This window comes from Palaemon carinicauda, chromosome 28 (assembly GCF_036898095.1).
Source record: "Palaemon carinicauda isolate YSFRI2023 chromosome 28, ASM3689809v2, whole genome shotgun sequence".
NCBI classification, from domain to species: domain Eukaryota; kingdom Metazoa; phylum Arthropoda; class Malacostraca; order Decapoda; family Palaemonidae; genus Palaemon; species Palaemon carinicauda.
The window spans coordinates 36,725,108-36,747,374 of NC_090752.1; the positions used below are offsets into that span (position 1 = coordinate 36,725,108).

Genomic DNA, 22,267 nt, shown 5'->3' on the forward strand with positions numbered 1-22,267 from the left:
CAGTCTCGGAAGACTTCCCACTTCGATTGGTAGACTCTAATGGTAGACGCTCTCCTTGCTCTAGCAATCGCACTGGCTGCCTCCTTCGAGAAGCCTCTAGCTCTCGAGAGTCTTTCGATAGTCTGAAGGCAGTCAGACGAAGAGCGTGGAGGCTTTGGTGTACCTTCTTTACGTGTGGTTGACGTAGAAGGTCTACTCTTAGAGGAAGACTTCTGGGAACGTCTACTAGCCATCGAAGTACCTCGGTGAACCATTCTCTCGCGGGCCAGAGGGGAGCAACTAACGTCAACCTTGTCCCTTCGTGAGAGGCGAATTTCTGCAGTACCTTGTTGACAATCTTGAATGGTGGGAATGCGTAAAGATCTAGATGTGACCAATCTAGGAGGAAGGCATCTATATGTATTGCTGCTGGGTCCGGGACTGGAGAGCAATAGATTGGAAGCCTCTTGGTCAGCGAGGTTGCAAAGAGATCTATGGTGGGTTGACCCCAAGTCGTCCAAAGTCTCTTGCACACATCCTTGTGGAGGGTCCATTCGGTTGGAATTACTTGACCTTTCCGACTGAGACAATCTGCTAGGATGTTCAAGTCGCCCTGGATGAACCTCGTTACTAGGGAGATGCCTCGATCTTTTGACCAGATGAGCAGGTCCCTTGCGATCTCGTACAAAGTCAGTGAGTGGGTACCTCCCTGTTTGGAAATGTACGCCAAGGCCGTGGTGTTGTCCGAGTTTACCTCCACCACCTTGCCTCGAAGGAGATTCTCGAAGCTTATCAAGGCCAGATGAACCGCCAAAAGCTCCTTGCTGTTGATATGCATGCTCCTCTGACTCGAGTTCCACAGACCTGAGCATTCCCGACCGTCCAGCGTCGCGCCCCAGCCCAAGTCCGATGCGTCCGAGAAGAGAACGTGGTTGGGTATCTGAACTGCCAGGGGAAGACCCTCTCGTAGGCTGATATTGTCCCTCCACCAAGTCAGACAAGACTTTATCTTTTCGGAAATCGGGATCGAGACCGCTTCTAGCATCTTGTCCTTTTTCCAGTGAAAAGCCAGATGGAATTGAAGAGGACGGAGGTGTAGTCTTCCTAGCGAGACAAATTGCTCCAGGGATGACAGCGTCCCTACCAGACTCATCCACAGCCTGACTGAGCAGCGTTCTTTCTTCAGCATCTTCTGGATGGAGAGCAGGGCTTGACTTATTCTGGGGGCCGACGGAAAAGCCCGAAAAACTTGACTGTGAATCTCCATCCCTAAATACAGAATAGTTTGGGATGGGACCAGCTGTGACTTTTCCAAATTGACTAGGAGTCCCAATTCCTTGGTCAGATCTAGAGTCCAATTGAGATCCTTCAGACAGCGATGATTGGAAGAGGCTCTGAGAAGCCAGTCGTCCAAGTACAGGGAGGCTCTGATCTCCGATAGCTCGAAACTGGTACCCCACATTCCTGTAAACAAACCTCAGAAACGGTTGGGAATCCGGGTGTATAGGAATGTGGAAGTATGCCTCCTGAAGGTCGAGAGGGACCATCCAGTCGCCTTCCATAAATGCTGTCAAGACAGCCTGGTAGACTTCATCGTGAAGTTTGTCTTGACAATGAATACATTGAGCGCACTTGCCTCTTACGTACTCCTGCAGTGAACATGGCTGCCAAATCATGGAGCCATCCCTGAGGGACTTGTCCCTGCAGAGAACGTGGCTGTCAGATCATTGGAGCCATCCCTGAAAGCCTTGTTTATGCATGACATAATTGTACAGCAAAACTTCAAAGGCTCGAAAACAGCTGTGAAGTTGACCTGTAAAATCTTGGAGCGTCTCCTGGCCAGGCGCCAGGGAGAGTCTACGAGATTTGAGAAGTCTATCTGGGCAGAGGCAGGAACTCCCAAGCCGAGAACTTCTCTCGTGTCATATCAGACTCTCGCTCTATAAGCCAGTTTAAAAGAAGGGAAAGCAAAGGCTGTATCCCCCAAACTCCTCCTGGTGATAAACCAGTCGCCTAGCAAACGTAAAGCCCTCTAGGAGAGCGAGAGAGCACTAGCTTATAAAACAACGGCTTCGAAGTAGCTAGGCCTAGTGTAAGCTCTGACATTTAGGCGAACGAGGAGCAGCAGTTACAAAAAGATCCGGACAAAGATCCTTAAAAATCAGCATGATTTATTTAAAGTCCATAGAGGGCTAAGCAGCTTTAGGCTCCTCTCCGTCTGACAGAGTCCTCAAGGGAATATCAGTAGGAGGGGGAACAGCAACTTCCTCATCTAAAGGAACCTTGTCCGATAATAGCTGAGTCTCAAGCAAGGGAGAGACCTACCGTGGTGGCAATGCTTTACAAGCAGAGTCCACACGCACTGGTGCATTAGTAGCGGACCAGGACGCAACGTCATGTAACTGCTTGACAGTCTGTGAACTGTCAACAACAACAGGTGCGAGAGACCAGGACGCAACGTCATGTAACTGCTTGACAGTCTGTGAACTGTCAACAACAACAGGTGCGTGAGGACGCACAGCGTCCACTCGAGACTGCTTTGACCGCCTAGACTGAGCAGTCAAAACAACTCTAGAATGCGGAGGTTGACGCACAGCGTCAAAACAAGTCAACTCCGATTGTTAGCGAACGTCCTGAACGTCAACAGGAGCATCAGCAAGTGGCCTAACGTCCAAATGTGGCTGAAAATCCACACGAGACCGCATCGAGTGTGGTTCTAAACAACCTGACTGACGTGACTTAGCTACGCCAACGTCAACAGGACGCACAAAGGAACGTTAGGTTGGCTGAAAGCCAGGATCTCGATGAGAAAAACGGCTAGGCTCAACGGACTAATCGGCAGAATAGTCTTCCATAAGCGAGGCAAGCTTATTCTGCATGTCTTGCCGTACAACCCATTTAGGATCAACGGAAAAGGTTGCAGTAAGAGACGAGGGTAACGTCTGTGACCGCAAAACCTTGCCAACAAAAAGACTCTCGGAGTCTGTGTTACGCTTTTGTTAGGCGGCGAGCAGTTTTCCGATGACTGCATAGGGTCAGAGCTGTCCTAATGGCTACAACCAGGACGCTGGACCTGTCCTGAAAGGACTGACTTTCGCTTAAGGGCCTCGAAACCTTGTTTCAGGTTTCTTATGCGAAAAGCCTTCGGATGACGAGGAGAAAATTGTCTCTCTCGCCTTATGGTAGGGGAGATCTTGGTAAGATACACCCGATACCATAGAGGGAACGTCTGTTCGCTGATCAAGGCCTCTCGAACCCATAAGTCGTACGACATTACTTCTCCCCTGGGCTTGGGAGCTTGCAAGAGGTCCCGGACTAGGTGAACGACAGGCACGAACAGACGAACCCTCGGACGCAACACTGTAACACTTTGCGCAATATCACTTTATCACTACGATTTTCTGTTTTGCACTTATTTCACTGAAATCGAAACTTTTACTGATTTCTACCTGAAGCACGCAATTCTACCCTCATCAAAAAGTAGTAATAGCGAAATCAGTCGTATAATGCAAGCACATTAATACCAGCAAAAAACAGTAAACATCTTTTAAGATAAAAAATTCAGTGGCTGGGGAAGAGACTAAACACTAGTTCATTCAAAACTACGTTTTCAATCTCTCACCGTACAGTGCCTGGGGACGAGAATAAAACTAAAAACGTTTTATCCTTTCTCCCCGTACAGAGACAAGGGACGAGAGTAACACGAGAACAACGTTACCCGCTTGAACGGAACGTTTTCTCTCCTCTCTCTCCCTCCGTCTCTATCTCTCTTTCTCTCTTGATTTCGCACTTAAGAGAAGAGCCCAATTACGTTTCGTCAAAAAAACATGTTATTTGACCAAAGGAAAAAACTGAAAGGTTTTTCAATTAAAAAGTTCCTTTAAAATATAATTTAAAACATTTAAGCTTTGAAAGAAGAATGAACAAAACGTCAGAATCGATTTACTCTTTCTGCAAAGTGAAACCGTGATACTCTCTCTCTCTATCGTAACGATAGAGCGCAAACTGCGTAGCATAAATAAACTAAACGTTAGTTCATCTTTGAAAACAGTACGAAGACTATTCAAAGAAAATCTTTCATAAAATATCTATTAAAAAATATTCCTTTAAAAAGTTTTAAATCATTAGCTCTTTAAAAGCTATTTACGATTGAAAGGGCTCAACGTTGTTTAACTTCGGTTTCCAAGTTAGGACCGCCTACTCTCAGGAAAGGTCGCATATAAACAAATCATTAAAATTTATTTTTATGTATTATAAATGGAAAGTTAATCGAAGAGGCCTAATAAAGGCGGTGAGATATAAAATATATAGAGGAAAATCTATAATTAATTTATAACGTGATAAGATAATTGCTAAAAGCCTAAACCCACTTCCGTCTAAGGGAAGGGTCGGCCATTTAAAAGTCAAAGAAAGTCCATACTCTCTTTGTCATCAAAAATTAAATCTATCCAAAAACGAGTTCAAGATTTAAGATGAAGATAAAACACCTGCACTGCGAAAGCTCAAACCAAAATGAAGTACTTCACCAAATATGTTGAGAAAACTCCAGGTTCTACAGCGAGTAAAAGTACGTCTTGTCGACACGTCGACAGAGAAGAAATTGAGTCTTTGTTTACATCGAGAGTGGTATCTGGCCGACAGTTGGCGCTGGTGGGCACACCCGCAACCTGTATAGCGATCGCTAGCGAGTTTTTATTGTATGTGTCTGTCGAGCAACAGAGTTGCAGCTATTATATATTCACCGGCTAAGTTAAATATTTAAAAACACCTGCACTGCGAAAGCTCAAACCAAAATGAAGTACTTCACCAAATATGTTGAGAAAACTCCAGGTTCTACAGCGAGTAAAAGTACGTCTTGTCGACACGTCGACAGAGAAGAAATTGAGTCTTTGTTTACATCGAGAGTGGTATCTGGCCGACAGTTGGCGCTGGTGGGCACACCCGCAACCTGTATAGCGATCGCTAGCGAGTTTTTATTGTATGTGTCTGTCGAGCAACAGAGTTGCAGCTATTATATATTCACCGGCTAAGTTAAATATTTAAAACTGTTTTTCTTAAACCTATGTTTTTGTTTTATATGAAAACACTCTCGTCATGTTTTTTATGACAAATTTGGAAGAAATTTGTATTTTACCTAGCAATACAAACCTGAAGCTCTTTACTGAGGAGTATTATTTCGGCGAAAGCTGAAACAAGCCGATAAACTTTTTGTCAGGGTGTAACTACTCTACGCTACTTAGCAGAGGGGGAGCGGGGTAGGTTAACCCTCCTGCTCACACCAGCACTAGCGACTAACCGTCACTTTGGTAATTGCGGCAGAACTTTCAGGTGGTTGGTGCTGGTGGGTCAATATGTGTAATGAGCTCCAGGTTTGTATTGCTAGGAAAAATACAAATTACTTCCAAGTTTGTTATTTGTTCCGGTGCAAAATACAAACCTTCCGCTCTTTACATAGGAGACTCACCTTTAGAAGTCCAAACCAACTGGCTGGCAACTGTCCCAGGACAGCCTCTGTATAGTGATACCTTGAGGGATCCTGTACCATGTTATCCTTGCAGGATAACAGCCTGGGCAATCATTGTTGGAGAATAAGGAATTAATCTGTTGGAACATACATCGTAGCTATTCTTCCCGCCTCCCCCTGACAGGACAGGGACATAACACACATAAACATGTATATTAGGTAGTCCAAAGAGCGTGAAGCTCACCCAAAGAAGAACAAGGTCAGCTGTGCAGGGTTCCTCGAATGCTGCACCCCAAGAGAGGGAAAGATGAAGAAGGAAGTGGCCAGTCACTCCCATATTCATCCTAGACTTACTTCGCAGGTAACCTCTGATACTTGTCCCACAAGGGAGCTAAGGGGTTTAGATCCTGTTATGAGCAACCACCACAGGACCTGTTGAGAATGTGTCTTGGCTCCTATGGGTTATGTCTTGCTGGTAGCGGGAGGTGAACATTGTTTGATGTTTCTACCTGCCTGCTTGCAGTACCTGCTGAACAGAAAAATTCTTTGGAATGGCAGGGAAGTATTACTCCCCTGACATCATGGGCACGGGGACATCTACCTGTCGTCGAGGTGTCTGAGGTCCATGCCCTTTCTATTACTCGTCTGATCCAAGAGGAGATCGAGTTCTTTGTGATTCTCCTCTTGGTCTTCCCCGTGCTGACGAACAGCATGATGATCTGGGGTCGAATTCTTCTCATCCTCATGAGATATAATCTCATCGTCCTTACAGGGCATAGTAACAGTCGATCAGTATCATCTATTATTGATCGGAGACTCCCAATCCGAAAGGCTTCGAGTCTAGGATTCACTATGGACGGATTTTGAGTCTGCAACAAACTCAGGGGTGAAAGTGAGTGTGACTTGCCACCCATACCCCTGAACGGGTGATATCATATGGAAGACCGTGTAGCTTGCTGACTCTTCCGGCAAAAGTCAGGACCAAAAGAAAATTGTCTTTTACAGCCAGGCCCTTATCCAAGCCTTGACATAGAGGTTCATAAGCGGCTTGTTTCCATAAAGGTAAAACCCTGACAACGTTCCAAGGAGGTGGACTAACTTTGACTGAGGGCAGGAACACTCGAAGTTCCATATGAGGAGTGACTATTCCATCAAGGAGGAAATGTTAACTCAATTAAATTTGAAGACCCTGTTCAAGACTGAACGAAAGTCTTTCCCCACCGACACTGAGTTTTTCACCCCTGAGGAACAGTAAAAACTCCGCTACCGCTGGAATATAGGCACTGAGTGGAGAGATACCCCGTCCATTACCTCTACCACAAAAGACAGACAACTTCGCCTGATACAAGGCAGACGACGACTCCTGGAGGTATCTTGCCATGTGCCTGGCAACCAGCTTCGAAAAGCCTCTCTTGCAAGTACAGTAGTTGCTGGATAGCCTCCAGGTGTGAAGACATAGCAATGGTCAATGCTAGATCTGCAATGCCCTTACCCTGTTCAATAACCTCCTACTAGGCAGAAGGAAGGGAACGCATGGACGTCTATTTTGTCCCACAGGTGTTGAAAAGCGTCCTGCAAGAACGCTTGTGGTACCGGTGAGAAGTACACTGAAAGTTCTGCTTTAAGAATGTCATGGACAGGTCAATTGCCCATTCAGAGCCAACTATCTGACTACTCCTGCTCAGACTGTTCGCCAGCACGTTCTTCTGTGCAGAATGAAGTGCTGTTCAGGCTACAAAATTTCCTTCCGTCCACCTGAGGATTTTCACAGCTAGCAGTCGTAGGTGCTGTGACAAGGTCTCTCCTTGTTTGTTTAAATGGGACACTACTGCAACGCTGATGCTCATCAGTACTACATAATGCCCTGAAAGGAGTTGATGGAAGTACTTGAGGGTCAGGTAGGCTGTCCCCATTTCTCGAAGGTTATGTGGCCCCGCCTTTCGGATTTGGACCAAAGCCCGGATGCCGTTAGGTGTAACAGATGACCCCACCCTTTCTTTTAATGTGTCTACGAAGACCAACAAATCCAGGGGAGGAGAGAGATCTATTCCTCTGAGGAGATTGGTGTCTAGCACCCACCAACTAGGGTCTCTCTTCTGTTCGGGTCCCACCAGTACTAGGGTACTCAAAGACAGTATGTGGAGCCAGCTGTGGAGCACTAACTTCTCAAGGAATGTTAAATGCCCATGACGTTTTGCCACTGGTGCTAGCAGATTGCCTCTCGGGAGAAAGCTCTGGTGGTACTAGATACCCTGACAGAAAGACTTTACCTAGTATGGTCTTGACCAAAGGTGGAACAGTCTGAAGATGGTCAGTCTGTGAAGGGGAGGCTACCTGCCATCCCTCTTCGCAGGGGCGAGCGTTGGCAAGGAGAGGGTTAGTAGGTGCGCTGGCTTGGGCACCTCTTCCAGTTTGTCTTGCTGGGAGCGTATGCTTGCGAGGTGAGAGCTAGAAAAATAGAGCCATTCAGCTCTTAAATGTAATTGCTATGTGTGCACTTGCGAGGGGTGAGTCCATGATTTTGAGGCAAAACTGGTACAGCGTGCTCCTTCCAATTTGCCCAACCCCAAGATGAAAACTGGAATTGCGCACTAGTTTGTGTGCTTTTCCCAGTTCTCAAAGGCAACAGATCTACATGTGCATGCCTTTCTCTGCTCGCCCGGTACCGTGACGTAGGACTCGCCTTTATACCAGACCATGCTTCTTGTGTTTGCGGTTCTTGATTTAAAGACTCGGTTCTTGATTTAAAGACTCGCCCAAGAGAGCATTCCATGAAGCAGAAGTGAAGGGCCTCTCTTAGTCAGACAGACGAGCTTGTCTGCCCACCTCACTCGGTGAAAGGGTGCGCAACACCTTGCAATATTTCCTTGCGAAACTAGTGTGTTAATGCCCGAGTAAGATGGACCACAGTATTTTCCTACAAACTGTCTCCCACAGCAGCCTGGCGAGTAGTTTTATGCGCTCCTCCAGGAGGAGGCATTCGTTCATAACAGGCTATTAAGACTGCGGGAGACAGGTTACACAATGCATCTTGATTGCAGTTTGCTGAACAAACTTGTTCAATGGCAAAAGGTTGATGATCGATCTCCAATCTCCTGGTGACTGATTGTGTACGACTTCTAGCGCATCCTTCTCCAACATTTCCTGGACCTCCGCCTCCAAGGCCAGAGCCTTCAGGGATGTTGGAGCGTACGTGTGGAACGCTATTGGAGTGGAGGATGGGGGGCCCGATGAAGCACGAATGGGAGCTTGTACCCTTCGCAAAGGGTCGACACTACCCATTCCTCAGCCCTGAGGTGCTGCCACATTGCCCAATGGCGCGATAGGCATCCTCCTACCCTCCGCAGCATGGGAAGTGGAAAGCCAATCTCAGCGTTTCCTTTTCCCTTGCTTGCCCCTGTTCTTTCCCCGATGTGGCGGAGCTCCCGAGGGAGGCTGAAAGATCTGTATGGGGGCAGAACTCTTCTGAACAGGAGCAGGTCTCGGCTGCACAGGAGTAGCAGGAGCACGACCAGTGGTACTTTTGCCACTTCCTGTGGGCTTGGCCCGACTCGGCCTGGCTGCGGACGGTTTCGCGGGACCAGGTGCCTTGAAACTCAGAGCTTGCGCCTGGTGGATAATGGAGTCCTCCGAGTCGAGGCGCCATTTATCCCGCGCGGCCTAAACTTCCTCTGGTGGACAGAGAGAAGTTGCAGCTCTAATAGGAAACTTCCTGAGTGCCAGGGCCTCTTCTGAACCAATCTATCTCGCCAAACGAGTGGCTACTGCCTCACGTTTATTGAGGATCAGATTGGCATACTGGGTAGCAAGCTGGTCCAGGAGAAAAGCAACAGCTTTCCCACCATACAAAGCCAGGTTCCTGTACTGCTCCATGTGTTCGGGGTAGCGAGCTTGGTGTCCCGCGCGAACACTGTGGCCGTACCACACCAGTGGTCGTGTCATGAAGCAGCCTTGAGAGCAGCTACAGAGATGGACCCCATAGTTGAAATCTCAGAGGCCGAGAAGCCCACTCTCTGGGATTTCAAGCTCTTGACCGAGGAACCCCCAGCAAGCTCTCCGACCGCGGAGTCGAGAGGGAGAGGACAAGACACAGAAGTCTGTGACATAGTACCTCTTCTGTCGCTGGAGTGGTTGAGGGAGAAGCTTGTTCGAACCTTGGCCTAAGCGAGTCACCAGGTCCTGCAATCTAGTCACTCATTCGGTTAAATGCTCAAGCAGCCTGTCTCAACCAGGGTAGTGTGAGGGGCCGTGAACTGCCTTAGGGAGCTCCCCATAGGATCCCCAAGGCTGTACACTTAGCTCAGACACTACCGCAGGAGGAGCCCTGAGGCCATTAATCTCACGAATGGGGTTAATGACCTCTAGGAACTGCGACTCCACCTGATCCTTCGGTCCCGCTACATCCGTAGGTGTAGGGGAAGCGACATGCTGCACGGGTGATGACATCCCCCATGAATACCCTTGCTCTGGTCCTAGGACCGAACCAGACGTGTATTCAGGAGTCAAGGAAGGACTCTGGCAGGGTTCATCCCCGATGGAATGCATCGAGGTTCCCACTGCGACCGAAGGAGCTTGAGCGCGAGCGGGGTCGCTGGGAACTGCAACGCTCACACCAGGAGGTGTAGACAGGTTAGTCGCGCAAGTGGTGTGTGCGGCCTCACCTGTTGCAAGGCCAGAAAACATGGGGGTTGGCTGCATCTCTCGCGGCGGATAAGCGCGAGAGCTAGCCTGATCGTGCACGACCGGACCCCATGCCGCGGGCTGAGCCCCGAGGTGGCTCCATGCCAGGCCTGAGTCGCGTGGGTCGAGTGCGTGACTGTCTGGGCCTGCTCCCTGCTCACGCGACACACGAGTCGCTGAGCTGGTCCGCGTGGCTACCCCCCCGTGGAGGTAGTCGTGCGAACCGCAGATTCTTCACGAGAGACCACAGCTGAGATTTCTCGTGCCGAAGCCAGGACTTTCCTTTCCCCGCTCAAGAGCGGTTCAATTCAAGTCTGAGCAGTAGATCGGGGGCACGAGGACCCCGTCACCATGCTCTCGGAGACGATACCTGCGCCCTCGAGCGCGGTTGTGGTGCATGGAGGCCTTGCGCGAGATTCGCCGTGAACAATCCCACTAGTGCGGGGAACACGGGAATCATGCACATCGCCCTCATTCTCCGGAGAAGAGGTGTCTCGGGGCGCCATGTCCCTTCAACTGCGACTGGCCTTCCTGGCCCTCTTCACTTTTCTCTTCTTCCCCTTCCTCTTTCCCCTGGGGGAGAAGAGTCAGAGTCAGAAGATGAAGAGGAAGAGGAGGAGGAGAGAGGAGGAGGAACTAGAAGAGGAATACCGCCCAGGCTTCCTCTTCTTATGCCCCCTCCGAGGTGCTGGAACATTGGTCGAGGCAACAGCAGACACTGGATGAGGATGAACAACCTGAGCCATGTCTGTAGGAAGAGCCATGGTCGGTGAACATGGTGAACCTGAAAAACATATTGTATCAGCAGGAGTTTGGCAGGTTTTAATTTTAACTGCTTATCAGCAGGAGATTTGGCAATTTTAATTTCAACTGCTTATCAGCAGAAACTTGGTAGATTTTAATTATAACTGACTTACGGGCGAAGCTGTAAAGGATTTGCCATCAGTCGTTAAAAAAATCTCGGTGATTAAAACCTTACTCTCCCTTGTTCTAACAGGGAGTCCTGCCATTATTTTACCCTTGGAAAAAGTTTGCATTTTGCCAGGAACAAATGCTTTATCAGGTACATAGTCAACAACAACAGGGGCATCAGTGAACATGGGAGTCGATAAAGTTACAACCCAGGATTGCCAGGTTTCCTAAGTGAGAAAAGGCCAACTTTGACCAACTGCAGCTTTAAGAAGTTAAAAAAGGCCAAAGATATAGCCTTTAAGGCAAACCTTTTATGATATTGCTAAAGGCTAACCAATTTCAAATAAAAAAAAGGCCAAATTTGATGTCTTCAGCTGAAAAAGGCCAACCTGGCAGCCTGTTACAAACTCAATTACATTCATGTGTTCACCAACAATCATATAATTCAAATGACGTTGTTGAACCTCGTCCACCATATTTAAACGGTGTCTTAACAAATTAAGTCAAGCTTACTTGATAATCCGAGAGATGCCCAAAATTCCCCCCTCTTACCGGGTAACATGTCGTCATCAGTAACAGCAATCAGTCGGGTGTCTCTCGGGATCGCCGAAATAGCGGAAGCGCTAAGGTCAACCGCTCCCCCGGCAAAACCCGAGAAAATCCTGACAGGCTGAGAATCCGGGCTTCCCAAAATGGCAGCCAGGATTCACACTACGGCAAGGAGAACCTTGAGAGCAAGGTTTTAACCTGCATGTCGAGCAGAGCGTGTGCGGGTCTACAGAAGGTGACGAACGCCACCCACTGCAACACGGCCTGCACAACATCGCATTTTAAAGAGTAACTTTCTCCTTCATAGCAAAGACCAATCACTAGTACACAAGCACAAGAGAAGGCAAAAGGCTGTAGCGTAGAGATCGGAGAGTAGGCAACCATCCACATTGAGCCGAAGCGAGCCAGCCAACCAATCAGCACAACTGCCTGCTTTTCTTTCTCTCCGGGTGTTTCAGCTGAGCTTAAGCGAATTTCTATATTAAATGATTACGAGGTTTGTATATCGCGTCGGAACAAATAAACTTATCAAAGGGGCGAGTTGTAGCTTTGCGCTCCAGCATGTTCAAACATTGGACTTTGCTTCCATTTACAAGTACAATCATCAGACTAAGTACATAAAATAAATTTTTGTACCCATATTATAATTATTAAACATGAATAAAATAAGAGCTTTAATTACACTGTATAATCCAATATCAAAAGTAAATAACAAAGAGGTTTATAATGTAATAAATCGGACCTTTTATTCTTTTCCAACAAGTACTATAACTTACGACCAATGCAGATTTTTTCTAAACCGGCTGAAGGGAGGAGATTATTGTAGCACGTGTTAAAATAACAACATGCGCAAAGTGGAAATCTTTATCAAAATCTGAAATTGTTAATATTGCAGTGGTTTCCGACAGTATGATAAGGGATTCAAATAGTGCATTTAGAAAGACCTATTCAATTCTGAGTTACAATATCCTAAAGGATTATTGCACTTTTCTATGATAATACTGGCAAATCCCGATCTGCAAGTGGTTTATTGAAGGTTTACAGTGGTATAACATAGTAGTGGTTTTATTATAGTTAAGGACGGAAAAGGCTTTTCTACTAAAAGACAGGTGTATCCTATAGAAAAAAATATCTGTTTTCTTAAAGAATGGCTCTCATTTTCACTGCAAATAAAATCTTAATCATCTAAGAAACAATAATCAATGGGGTTAGCGTGCACAGGTCAGCATGTACCACTTGTCAGTACATGGGAGCTTGATGTTGTTCTTTTCCTGTGAGTGCACGGCACAACAAAAACCATTAGATTTCTAAAAGATATCTCCCATTCTTAGACAATCAAAGAGGTTTTAAGTTTATTTGCTATTGAAATGAAAGTCAAATTCAGTGAAAGTACTATTTCCTACTGGAAAAACTTTTTTTTTCTATTCAAAATATTGTTCCGTCCATAACTACAATTCTACCATATTAGTTATAGACATAGGGACAAAACCCCATAAGTAGGTTAGACCAAACAACCTATGTTAGGTTAGGTTGCATCCCAGTACTTTAATAGTTTTTACACAAGAAAATATAAATTACAATGTAGGTGATAGGTGAAATCGCATGATAATTAACCGATAAATGTTACATTAACGTCCCGAATAGAGCAATTGATTGATTCCACTTACTCTGCAAAAAGCAAGAAAACTTACCAATCTACTGTGACTTCAATGGGGAGCCGAAGTAATACTACCCTACGGTAAGCGTAGTTCAGGCTATACCAACCGTCACAGAGGTTACTTACAAATCTTCTTATTCTAGAACTGGCTTCTGTGGCATGCCCTATTCAATGACCCTCAGTTCGAATGGGCTTAAAACGAAGACATGTTGCATAGATAACATCAAAAAGGTATCGGCGGTAAGCATATATTTCGGCCTATAATAAAGTTTTACAGTAGCATCGGTTAAAGGAAGAAAATGGAAAACTGTGACTAAAAATGTGCCACTTACTGAATCGTTAATTATTCTCATGTTATAAAAGAAAAACTTTTTATTATACTATACCGTCAAGTTGTCAACTATGAAATTCTTTTAACATCAGGTTTCAGCGTGTAAGGAGTATGGACGAAGTAGTAGCTATAGTAAATCATGACCCTTACAACCGCACATTCTTTTAAGTGTTTCTTTATCGTTCAAATTATAAAGCTTAAATTTGCCTTGTTTTCGTTCGGTGTATGATTTATTTTTTTGATTATTCAGTTTAACTAAAATACTGTACATTTATCAAAACAGAATTTCCCTCCTATTCTCTGTCTATATCCATTAGTCAAAACATATATCGGTGGAACCTTAAAAGTTCAAACTTACCGAGAATTTTTTATGTTGAACAGGCTGATAAGCCTGACATAAGGCTATTCCTATTGTTTATTTACGAAAAAACTATTTTATTGTTGTTACTATTCTTAAAGTGTTATTCTAATTGCTCATTACTTCTCTTGTAGTTTATTTATTTCCTTTACTCACATGGATATCATTTTCCTGTTGGAACCCTTGGCCTTAAATCATACTGTTTTCCAACCAGGCTTTTCCGAAATCTCACAAGGCGAACAAAATCCTAAAAATGTGAACCCTCAAAATAAGTATTGGATTAGTTAATATTAGAATTAGGTGTGCTATTAACAAATCTATATTATTTATAATATACTATTTAGTTTAAACTGATATACCTCGAAATCTTACAAGGATTTCGAACCAAGAAATTGACATTAGAATTATGAGTGTTACTAACAAGTTTGTATTTTATCCATATACCACTCGGTTTAACCTGAAATGCATTTATATAATCCCTAGCCCTATACATCCATGTTTGGTATCAAAATTTATAACTTTTCATATCTCTCTCTCTCTCTCTCTCTCTCTCTCTCTCTCTCTCTCTCTCTCTCTCTCTCTCTCTCTCTCTTTCTCTTTCTCTTTCTCTTTCTCTTTCTCTTTCTCTTTCTCTTTCTCTTTCTCTCTCTCTCTCTCTCTCTCTCTCTCTCTCTCTCTCTCTCTCTCTCTCTCTCTCTCTCTCTCTCTCTCTCTTTAAACATGTTGCACTTTGATATCACTATTCGTATTGTTAATTGCCAGATTAACTGACCCCTATACTCATAAAAAATACCTTCTCGAACGACACTTGAATCTTAAAATCCCGAAAGAGATTAAAGAAAAGTTGTCTCATAAAAATGACAATTCTTTAAGTCACTCGGATTGTCAGATCATCCGAGAGAAAGACGCGCAACCAGATTCCGCCATCATATGCCATTCAAACCTACTTTTTCTTAATCGTTCATATTCCCAAAATCCCCACTAACATTCCAGTTGAATCTATACTGTTTTTTTTTTTTTTTTAAACAAAATCCCCCCACACGGTTATCCCTCGTAAATTTCTTCCTGTACTTCAAGTAACTCAAGCTGCCCGATGGTACTTTAAACTAAAATCTGACCCTTGACCACCCAAGATTAATGATAACCCATACAGTCACCTCGAGCAAAGGATTAAATTTATCTGCCTCAACGCTTTCCTGTTATAAATTGGCTTATCATTCCCGTGACAGCTACATTTCCCCTCATGCTAATTTTCCTGACCCATAATTTCAAAATCTTAAGACCCTCCTTTCTTGGCATTGTCTATCCAATCGTGTCTTCTCATTCAGACAGGATGCCATTTTGTTCACCGTGGGCAATGACCGCATCCTTGGGCAGGCCTTACAACTTTACCTCACAGAAGATGCCGATACCCCTCCCTTCTTACCCAAAGTCGGCCGTTACTCAAGACTGGGAAGGTAGAACCACTAATTCACCATAACAAGAACTGCTATATATACTTTGTAATTTGCTCCTCGTCCAAAACCTTAACCTAAGTACCATCACATTCGTGATTTATGTAACATCCAATCACATGTTGTGAGTTTCTGCCCAGCCAAACCCTTAACCTAAGTACCATCACATTTGTGATTCATGTAGCCTCCAATCACATATTCTGTGATTTTCTGCCCAGTCAAACCTTTAACCTAAGTACCACCACCTTCGCGATTCATGTAACCTCCAATCACATATTCTGTGATTTGTTGCATAACCATTAAACACTTGACCTAAATACCATCACATATGCAATTCATTAAGCCTCCTGTCATTTAGTCTGAGATTTGCCCTTGCAACCTTTAACCTGAGTATTATTACATTTGTGATTAATGTAGCCTACAATCACATATTCTATGATTTTTTGCACAAACATTAACCTAAGTACCATGACATTCGTGATTCATGTAGCCTAAACTGCACAACTCTTAAAGCATTAATCTAAGTACCATCACATTGGTGATTCATAAAACCCCCAATCGCGTATTCTGTGATTCGCAGCCCGATGACTCACTACCCTACACTTATAACCTTAATCTAAATACCATCACATTTGTGATTCATACAGCCTCCAATGATATATTCTCTGATTTGCTGCTCCAACCTAACCTAATTAATAAACCTAATCACACACTTGATTCATACTGCCTTCAATCACTTGTTCAGTGATTTGCTACTCAACCCTGAAAATTCAACCTAGGTTGATCCACTCTAGTGATTCTTACAACCCGCAATCATGTATTCCGTGATTCGCGGCCCAAGCTCAGATCTATATCTGCATAAACCCGTAACAACGGAAAATGAACACACCCAGTCCAGCAGGTCCCTCACAGACCCCACCACCATCACAACCAGCCATCAGCCAAAGACGGGTCTGTCAGATCCGACAACTGATCAAAGACGTGAAAGTTGAGCTCTTCATCTTCAAGGATTACCTAGACCTCATCTTCATCGAGGAGAAAACCGACCAGCTCAATGTTACCTCTTAGCCCTTTGGAATGAAAGGACATTGCTTGACAAGACCCTTTAGCGGGAAAACATCATCGAACTATCCGTGGCTGTCCAGGATAGTTACATACGACTTACCCGCCCTGTGTTACACCCTGGCAGAATACGCACGTCAACTCTGCCTGCTCTAACGCATCTCCGACGACTTATATATTCCCCCTGTAAGTACCAGCAGTACTTGACGATTCTGCGGTAAGAATACAACGGACCTCGGCTCGGCATATTGAGAATCAATCGCCGCTGCGGCTGACTAGTTCTACATTCTAACCAGCTACCAAGCCTGGTTGACCACCTGACAGCCTTGCCGCCTGAATGGCCACTTAATGCGCTGAACTCGGCTTAGTCAGCGCACAGCGTTGACTGGCCAACTATCATGCCACCAATACCGCCGACTAGCTCTGTGCTCTCTAACCAACTGCCCAAACCAAATACCCCAACGCAGTTATCCCTCGTAAATTTCTACCTGTACTTCAACTAACTGAGGCTGCCCGCTGGTACTTTAACCTAAAATCTGACCCTTGCCCATCCGAGATAAGTGATAACCCATCTAGTCCCCTTGAGCAAAGGATTAAATAGATCTGTTTCAACACTTTCCCTTATCATTCTTGGCATTGTCTACCCAATCGTGTCTTCTCATTCCAGATAGGACGCAATTTTGTTCACTGTGGCCAAAGAATACATCCTTGGGCAGGCCTTACAACTCCACCCAACAGATGCCCTCATCCCTCCCTCTCGACCCAAAGTCACCCGTTACCTGAGACTGGGACGGCAGAACCGCTATATCCATCCTAACAAGAACAGCTACAGCCATCGTAACAAGAACCACTATATCCACCATAACGAGAACAAGTGTATTCACCATAATGTGAACAACTACAACCACCGCACCAACTACTGCTGAAGAACAGTGAAACATTCAAGAAGTTTAACAGCCCTAAATAAGAAACCAAACCAGCTACGACTGCCACTATACAAACCATTGTGTTAAGTGAGAACCAGTTTGTACTTAAAGGAACTAAGCTATTAAGCCATTCATACCAACAACTTTACTTTCTTCTTAATAGAGATTTAGCTAAAATTAGTGCATGGTGCAAATTATGGGGTATGAAGTTGAATCCTAACAAAACTCAAAGTATGATTGTAAGTAGGTCAAGGAAGGTGGCTCCTCAACATCCGGATCTCAGTATTGATAATGTTTCTATAAATTTGTATGACTTTTAAAATTTTAGGTGTGATTCTCGACAGTAAATTTACTTTTGAGAAACACATTAGGTCTGTGCCTTCTTCAATTGCACAAAAAATTGGCTTATTGAGAAAGTCTTACAAGATTTTCGGTGATCAATCTATTCTGAAAGTGTTTTAATTCTTTCATTCTACCTTGTTTTGAGTATTGTTCTCCTGTCTGGTGTTCAGCTGCTGATTCCCATCTTAATTTGTTGGACAGAAACTTACGGTTTATTAAATTTCTTATTCCTGATCTAGATATTAATCTTTGGCACCGTCGTTCAATCAGTTCATTATTCATGTTGCATAAGATTTTTCATAACTCTGACCATCCTTTACATTCTGATCTCCATGGACAATTCTATCCTGTTCGTAATACTAGGCAGGCAGTTAATTCTAATAGCCAGGCCTTCTCCATCATGAGGCTCAATACTACACAGTATTCTAGAAGTTTTATTCTAGCTGTTACCAAGTTGTGGAATGATCTTCCTAATCGAGTAGTTGAATCAGTACAGTAGAACTTCAAAAGTTCAAAGTTGGAGCAAATGTTTTTATGTTGACCAGGCTGACATGAGTCTTTTTATTGTTTATATATGACATATCTGTTTTTGACGTTGTTAATAGTTTAAATAGGACATATCTGTTTTGACGCTGTTACTGTTTTTAGAATGATACATTGTTAATTTATTCTCATCATTTATTTATTTCCTTTCCTCACTGGGCTATTTTTTCCTGTTTGAGCCCTTGGGCTTATAGCATCTTGCTTTTCCAATTAGGGTTGTAGCTTGGCTAGTAATAATAATGATAATAATAATAAAGTGATTGTGTTTATAGTAATAATAGAATCAAGCAAACTAATGTTCCAGTGCATATTTATATCCTTACTAAAGAACTGAAAGCTCTTCAAGTGACCCCCTCCCTCCACCACCGTTATATCTGCAGTTAATCAGATGTTGGCATTGATACTCCTTGTAGCTGATCTATTGAAGTTAGAGGACCAGGGTGTACATGTTTGAAGATACACGGTGATAAACAGGCTGTTGTGTTTAGTGGTCCACTTTGATAGGGGGGTAAAAAAGTGATCACCTTCCTATAGGCCCTGAAGTGCCAGTCCTCAAGAACATGGTGCCGAACAATTCCACCACATGGGTTGTAGCTTAGCTAATAATAATAATAGTAATAATGAGAACAAAGACTGTATCTTACCACGCATCACAGCCAAACCTTTGTAGTTCATCTAATCTTCCAATATAATAAAGATTCTTATATTGAGTAAAGTATAGTATTGTAGTATTATGTTATTGTGTAAGGTGCCAGTGTTTGCTTGTATTTACGTGTGAAATATAGCATAAAGTTCATAAAGACTGAAGAATATTTAATTGAATACAAACTTCATTTGATTGAGGTTTGTATAGATTAGGTAGCTTCATTTTCCTGTTGTTGAATAATACCTTCACTCATAAGAAAAATTGATGCAGTAGCTACTGCATAAAAAGTGTACTGTCAGTTTGAAGATCATTTTTAAAGATAAAATTGTGAGAGTAACTGAATGTATACAATTGTATGAAAGTGCATTGATAGATAAAGAACATCTTTCCCCTATGTTAAAGAGCAAGTGTATGGCTAAATACAGTGAATATATTTCTTTCCTGTCACCCTCAGCGACACGGAGTGGTCATACCCAGGTGAGAGAGGGTACCCCGTGAGGTACTATTTGGAAACCATAATTTCCCACAAATTGCCGAGCCAGCGGGCTGTAGTTAGTAAAGAAAGTTGGGGATTGTTGAATCTGTGCGTGTGTGTATACCAAATTAAATATTTAGCTGTCATTTTTTATTGGTCTGATACACTAGTATCTAACACTGCCTCTGGTATTTAATGCCCAATTTTCTGTTACAAAAGACTAATAGCATTTCTTCCCATTTCTATTTGGTTGCTTTCTACACTGAACTTTAAGAAAGAAAAATTCTTGTATAATAATCTGTTTTGTTTATGCCCTTTTGTATAGTTTGCAATTCAAAATTCATCCTTAAACCAACTATTTTCTGATTGTCTTATTGGTTTTGTGAAATTTCTTGTTAATTACAAGCTTAATTTGCCTCATATCAAACACACAGCTTTATCACTGCTCTTTCTTTCTTATGTTTATACCTACTGTATTATTCAACATATTTTATGCAACTGATGTCCTCCTGTTTTGAAAGATTCCATTCCAGAATAAGAAACTACTGTATATTTTTCCACTGCTTTTCTATACAGTATAGGCACTGTTTTTGGGACTAATTAAGAGATGATATTAAGAATAATGAACACCAAATTATAACAAAAAATTTATTTATCAAAATCCTCTAATTGATTTTGGACCCATGTGTAAACTTCCAACATCAGAACAGAATTTAGTCTCCAGGCGGCTGGAACATCTGGAAAGTAGAAATATGAAAGTATAGGAAAATTGTTTTTTTAGTACCTCAGCAATACACCATAGAATTCTTATCTTGGCATCAAAAGTCTTATTCTAAGTAACCATATATGTTTCAAAATGGGCCTATGAATATAAGGACTAAACTGAACACTGCAAATCAGTCCCGATAAATTGATACAATACTGATCTTATATAAAATGCTCTAAACTATCATCTCCGCCTATAATGTCATATGAGCTTGTGAAATTCACAAGTTGATGAAGATATGATAGGAATAGTTTTTTATGGTGTTATACAGCATGAGAAGAAACATAACACAAGTGGCAGTACTGAAAGGTCCAGTATAACAAAATCAGTATATGCATAAAACATTATGGGTTTACACGAAGATAAAGGTGTGTGTATGTAGAGTTTGTTATACAATGGCCGTGTGGGTAGTTAAAGATTGAAGGGAAAGCTGTGCGAGATGTACATTGACCCAAAAAAAGAATTGATCAAGATGTGATAATAAGGGTTTTGACATAAGGTTTAGGAGGTAATTCTTTGAGACCATTCAAAACGTTTTTTTGGTGAAAGGAAATTTTTTCAGAACATTTCAAATACAGAATGAATGGTCGGATTTAGAAATTAAGCTGAAAATAATTGTGGTTTCTATCAGTTGTAACACATTTTCATGGAAAAAATGATGCCAAATTCAAAGGACATTACAGGAAATATAATCACAGGTTTATAAGAGAAGAAAAAAAAAATGCGAATAGCTGGCTGATATTTGCCATTGGTGCGAAATTAATAATTGACAATGAATGCATAATGAATTCCAGTAAAAGTGAAAATTTTTGCAAGGGGTGCAAGTTGAAAGTGAATGTTAATAATAGTAAGCTCGTAATGGCAAACAGACATCAGAGGAGTAGAAAAATGAATGTTGGTATGGTTACTGTAACAATACAAGTGGTTGGTTCATAATGTAATAGAAAATGAAATTACCCGACAGAGCATCAAAGTAAAGATGTGAAACATGCAAAGTAGTAGGAACTCTCCAAATACCTTGGAAGAAAAGATGATCTATGGTAATAAAGCATGTAATATAACATTATGCAATGGTTAAAACAGCTCTTTGGTGGGTATGAAAGTGAGTGGAATCCAGTTGGAAATATGATTATAAAACTTATTTGGAATATCATGGTTTGAAATAAATTACGTAGATATGATAAATTTATGATAACAAGTCTCACTGCACAACAGACCACTTGCTATTTTGTACATATATAAAGGGACACCATTCTTACCCTTAGAACACCCCATACTTAACAGATACTAAACTAATAATTTATTTCAGCATTTTTCTTATTTGCCTTTAAAATTCATACTTTACCTATACAGCAATTTTCATTTATAGACACACTTCTTATCTAAATAACCTTTTCTAAAGAAATTTTTAACCATCCTCTCACATTTATTGCTTGATCTTCCTGGCTTTCTTTCAAACTCATGAGTTTACTCTTGCTAATATTCACTTTTAACAATCATCTCACACGGATTTGAAATATTTCTAAAACTCTATCAGTAGTTTCAGTAGATTATTTTCACTACTATTATTTAACTGTACCATCTCGAAACATAATCCCTTCACATTCTATTCTATGCCTTTTTTCGCTTGTACACCATACTTATATTGGCTTTTTCTCATAGTTCTTTCATCACAATATATCACAATAATTTATAAGACCCAATTTTACACAGGACTATTCATCTTCCAACACGCACATTTTTTTTTCATAAAGTTTCCTTTTAATTAATGCTTAAAATAAACTTGAAAATAACTTTTACATAATACATACTTCAAAATCAATAAATTGCTTTTTTTAAATTTCTATCACAAGCTTTATTTGTGTACATGCAATACTCAAATTTGTCTCTGTACTAGCACTTCATGAAATAAATAGCAAACATTAATCTACATTCACTCTTCGTTGCCTAAAAATATAAAATTTTGAAAGTAATTTCTGCTTTTCCTACCTATACAACCCTGAGTCATTTAAAATAAGGAATGTCTTCCATGGAGCTGGAACGGCCGTTGATTATTGCATTTTTGGCAAGAACAAAATCTATGCTTCATGTTTCCATTAGTTCTTTTAATAAAACCAATTTGT

At 42.5% G+C, this 22,267-nt stretch overlaps 2 protein-coding genes across 3 annotated transcripts in view; both read right to left on the reverse strand.

The window, feature by feature from the left end:
• The window catches only part of LOC137622002 (angio-associated migratory cell protein), a 108,732-nt gene extending 94,984 nt beyond the window's left edge, over positions 1–13,748 (reverse strand). Inside the window, exon 1 of the mRNA XM_068352489.1 lies at positions 13,628–13,748. The gene's annotated coding sequence lies outside the window, so the exon portion shown is untranslated. The remainder of the gene's footprint in view (positions 1–13,627) is intronic.
• A 6,264-nt stretch (positions 13,749–20,012) lies between these two features.
• LOC137621507 (myosin-11-like) overlaps positions 20,013–22,267 on the reverse strand; it is a 177,538-nt gene continuing 175,283 nt past the window's right edge. For both annotated transcript variants that reach the window (XM_068351860.1, XM_068351859.1), the window contains one exon: positions 20,013–20,115. In XM_068351860.1, coding sequence (XP_068207961.1) covers positions 20,092–20,115 — 24 coding nt within the window. In that variant the 3' untranslated portion in view covers positions 20,013–20,091. The remainder of the gene's footprint in view (positions 20,116–22,267) is intronic.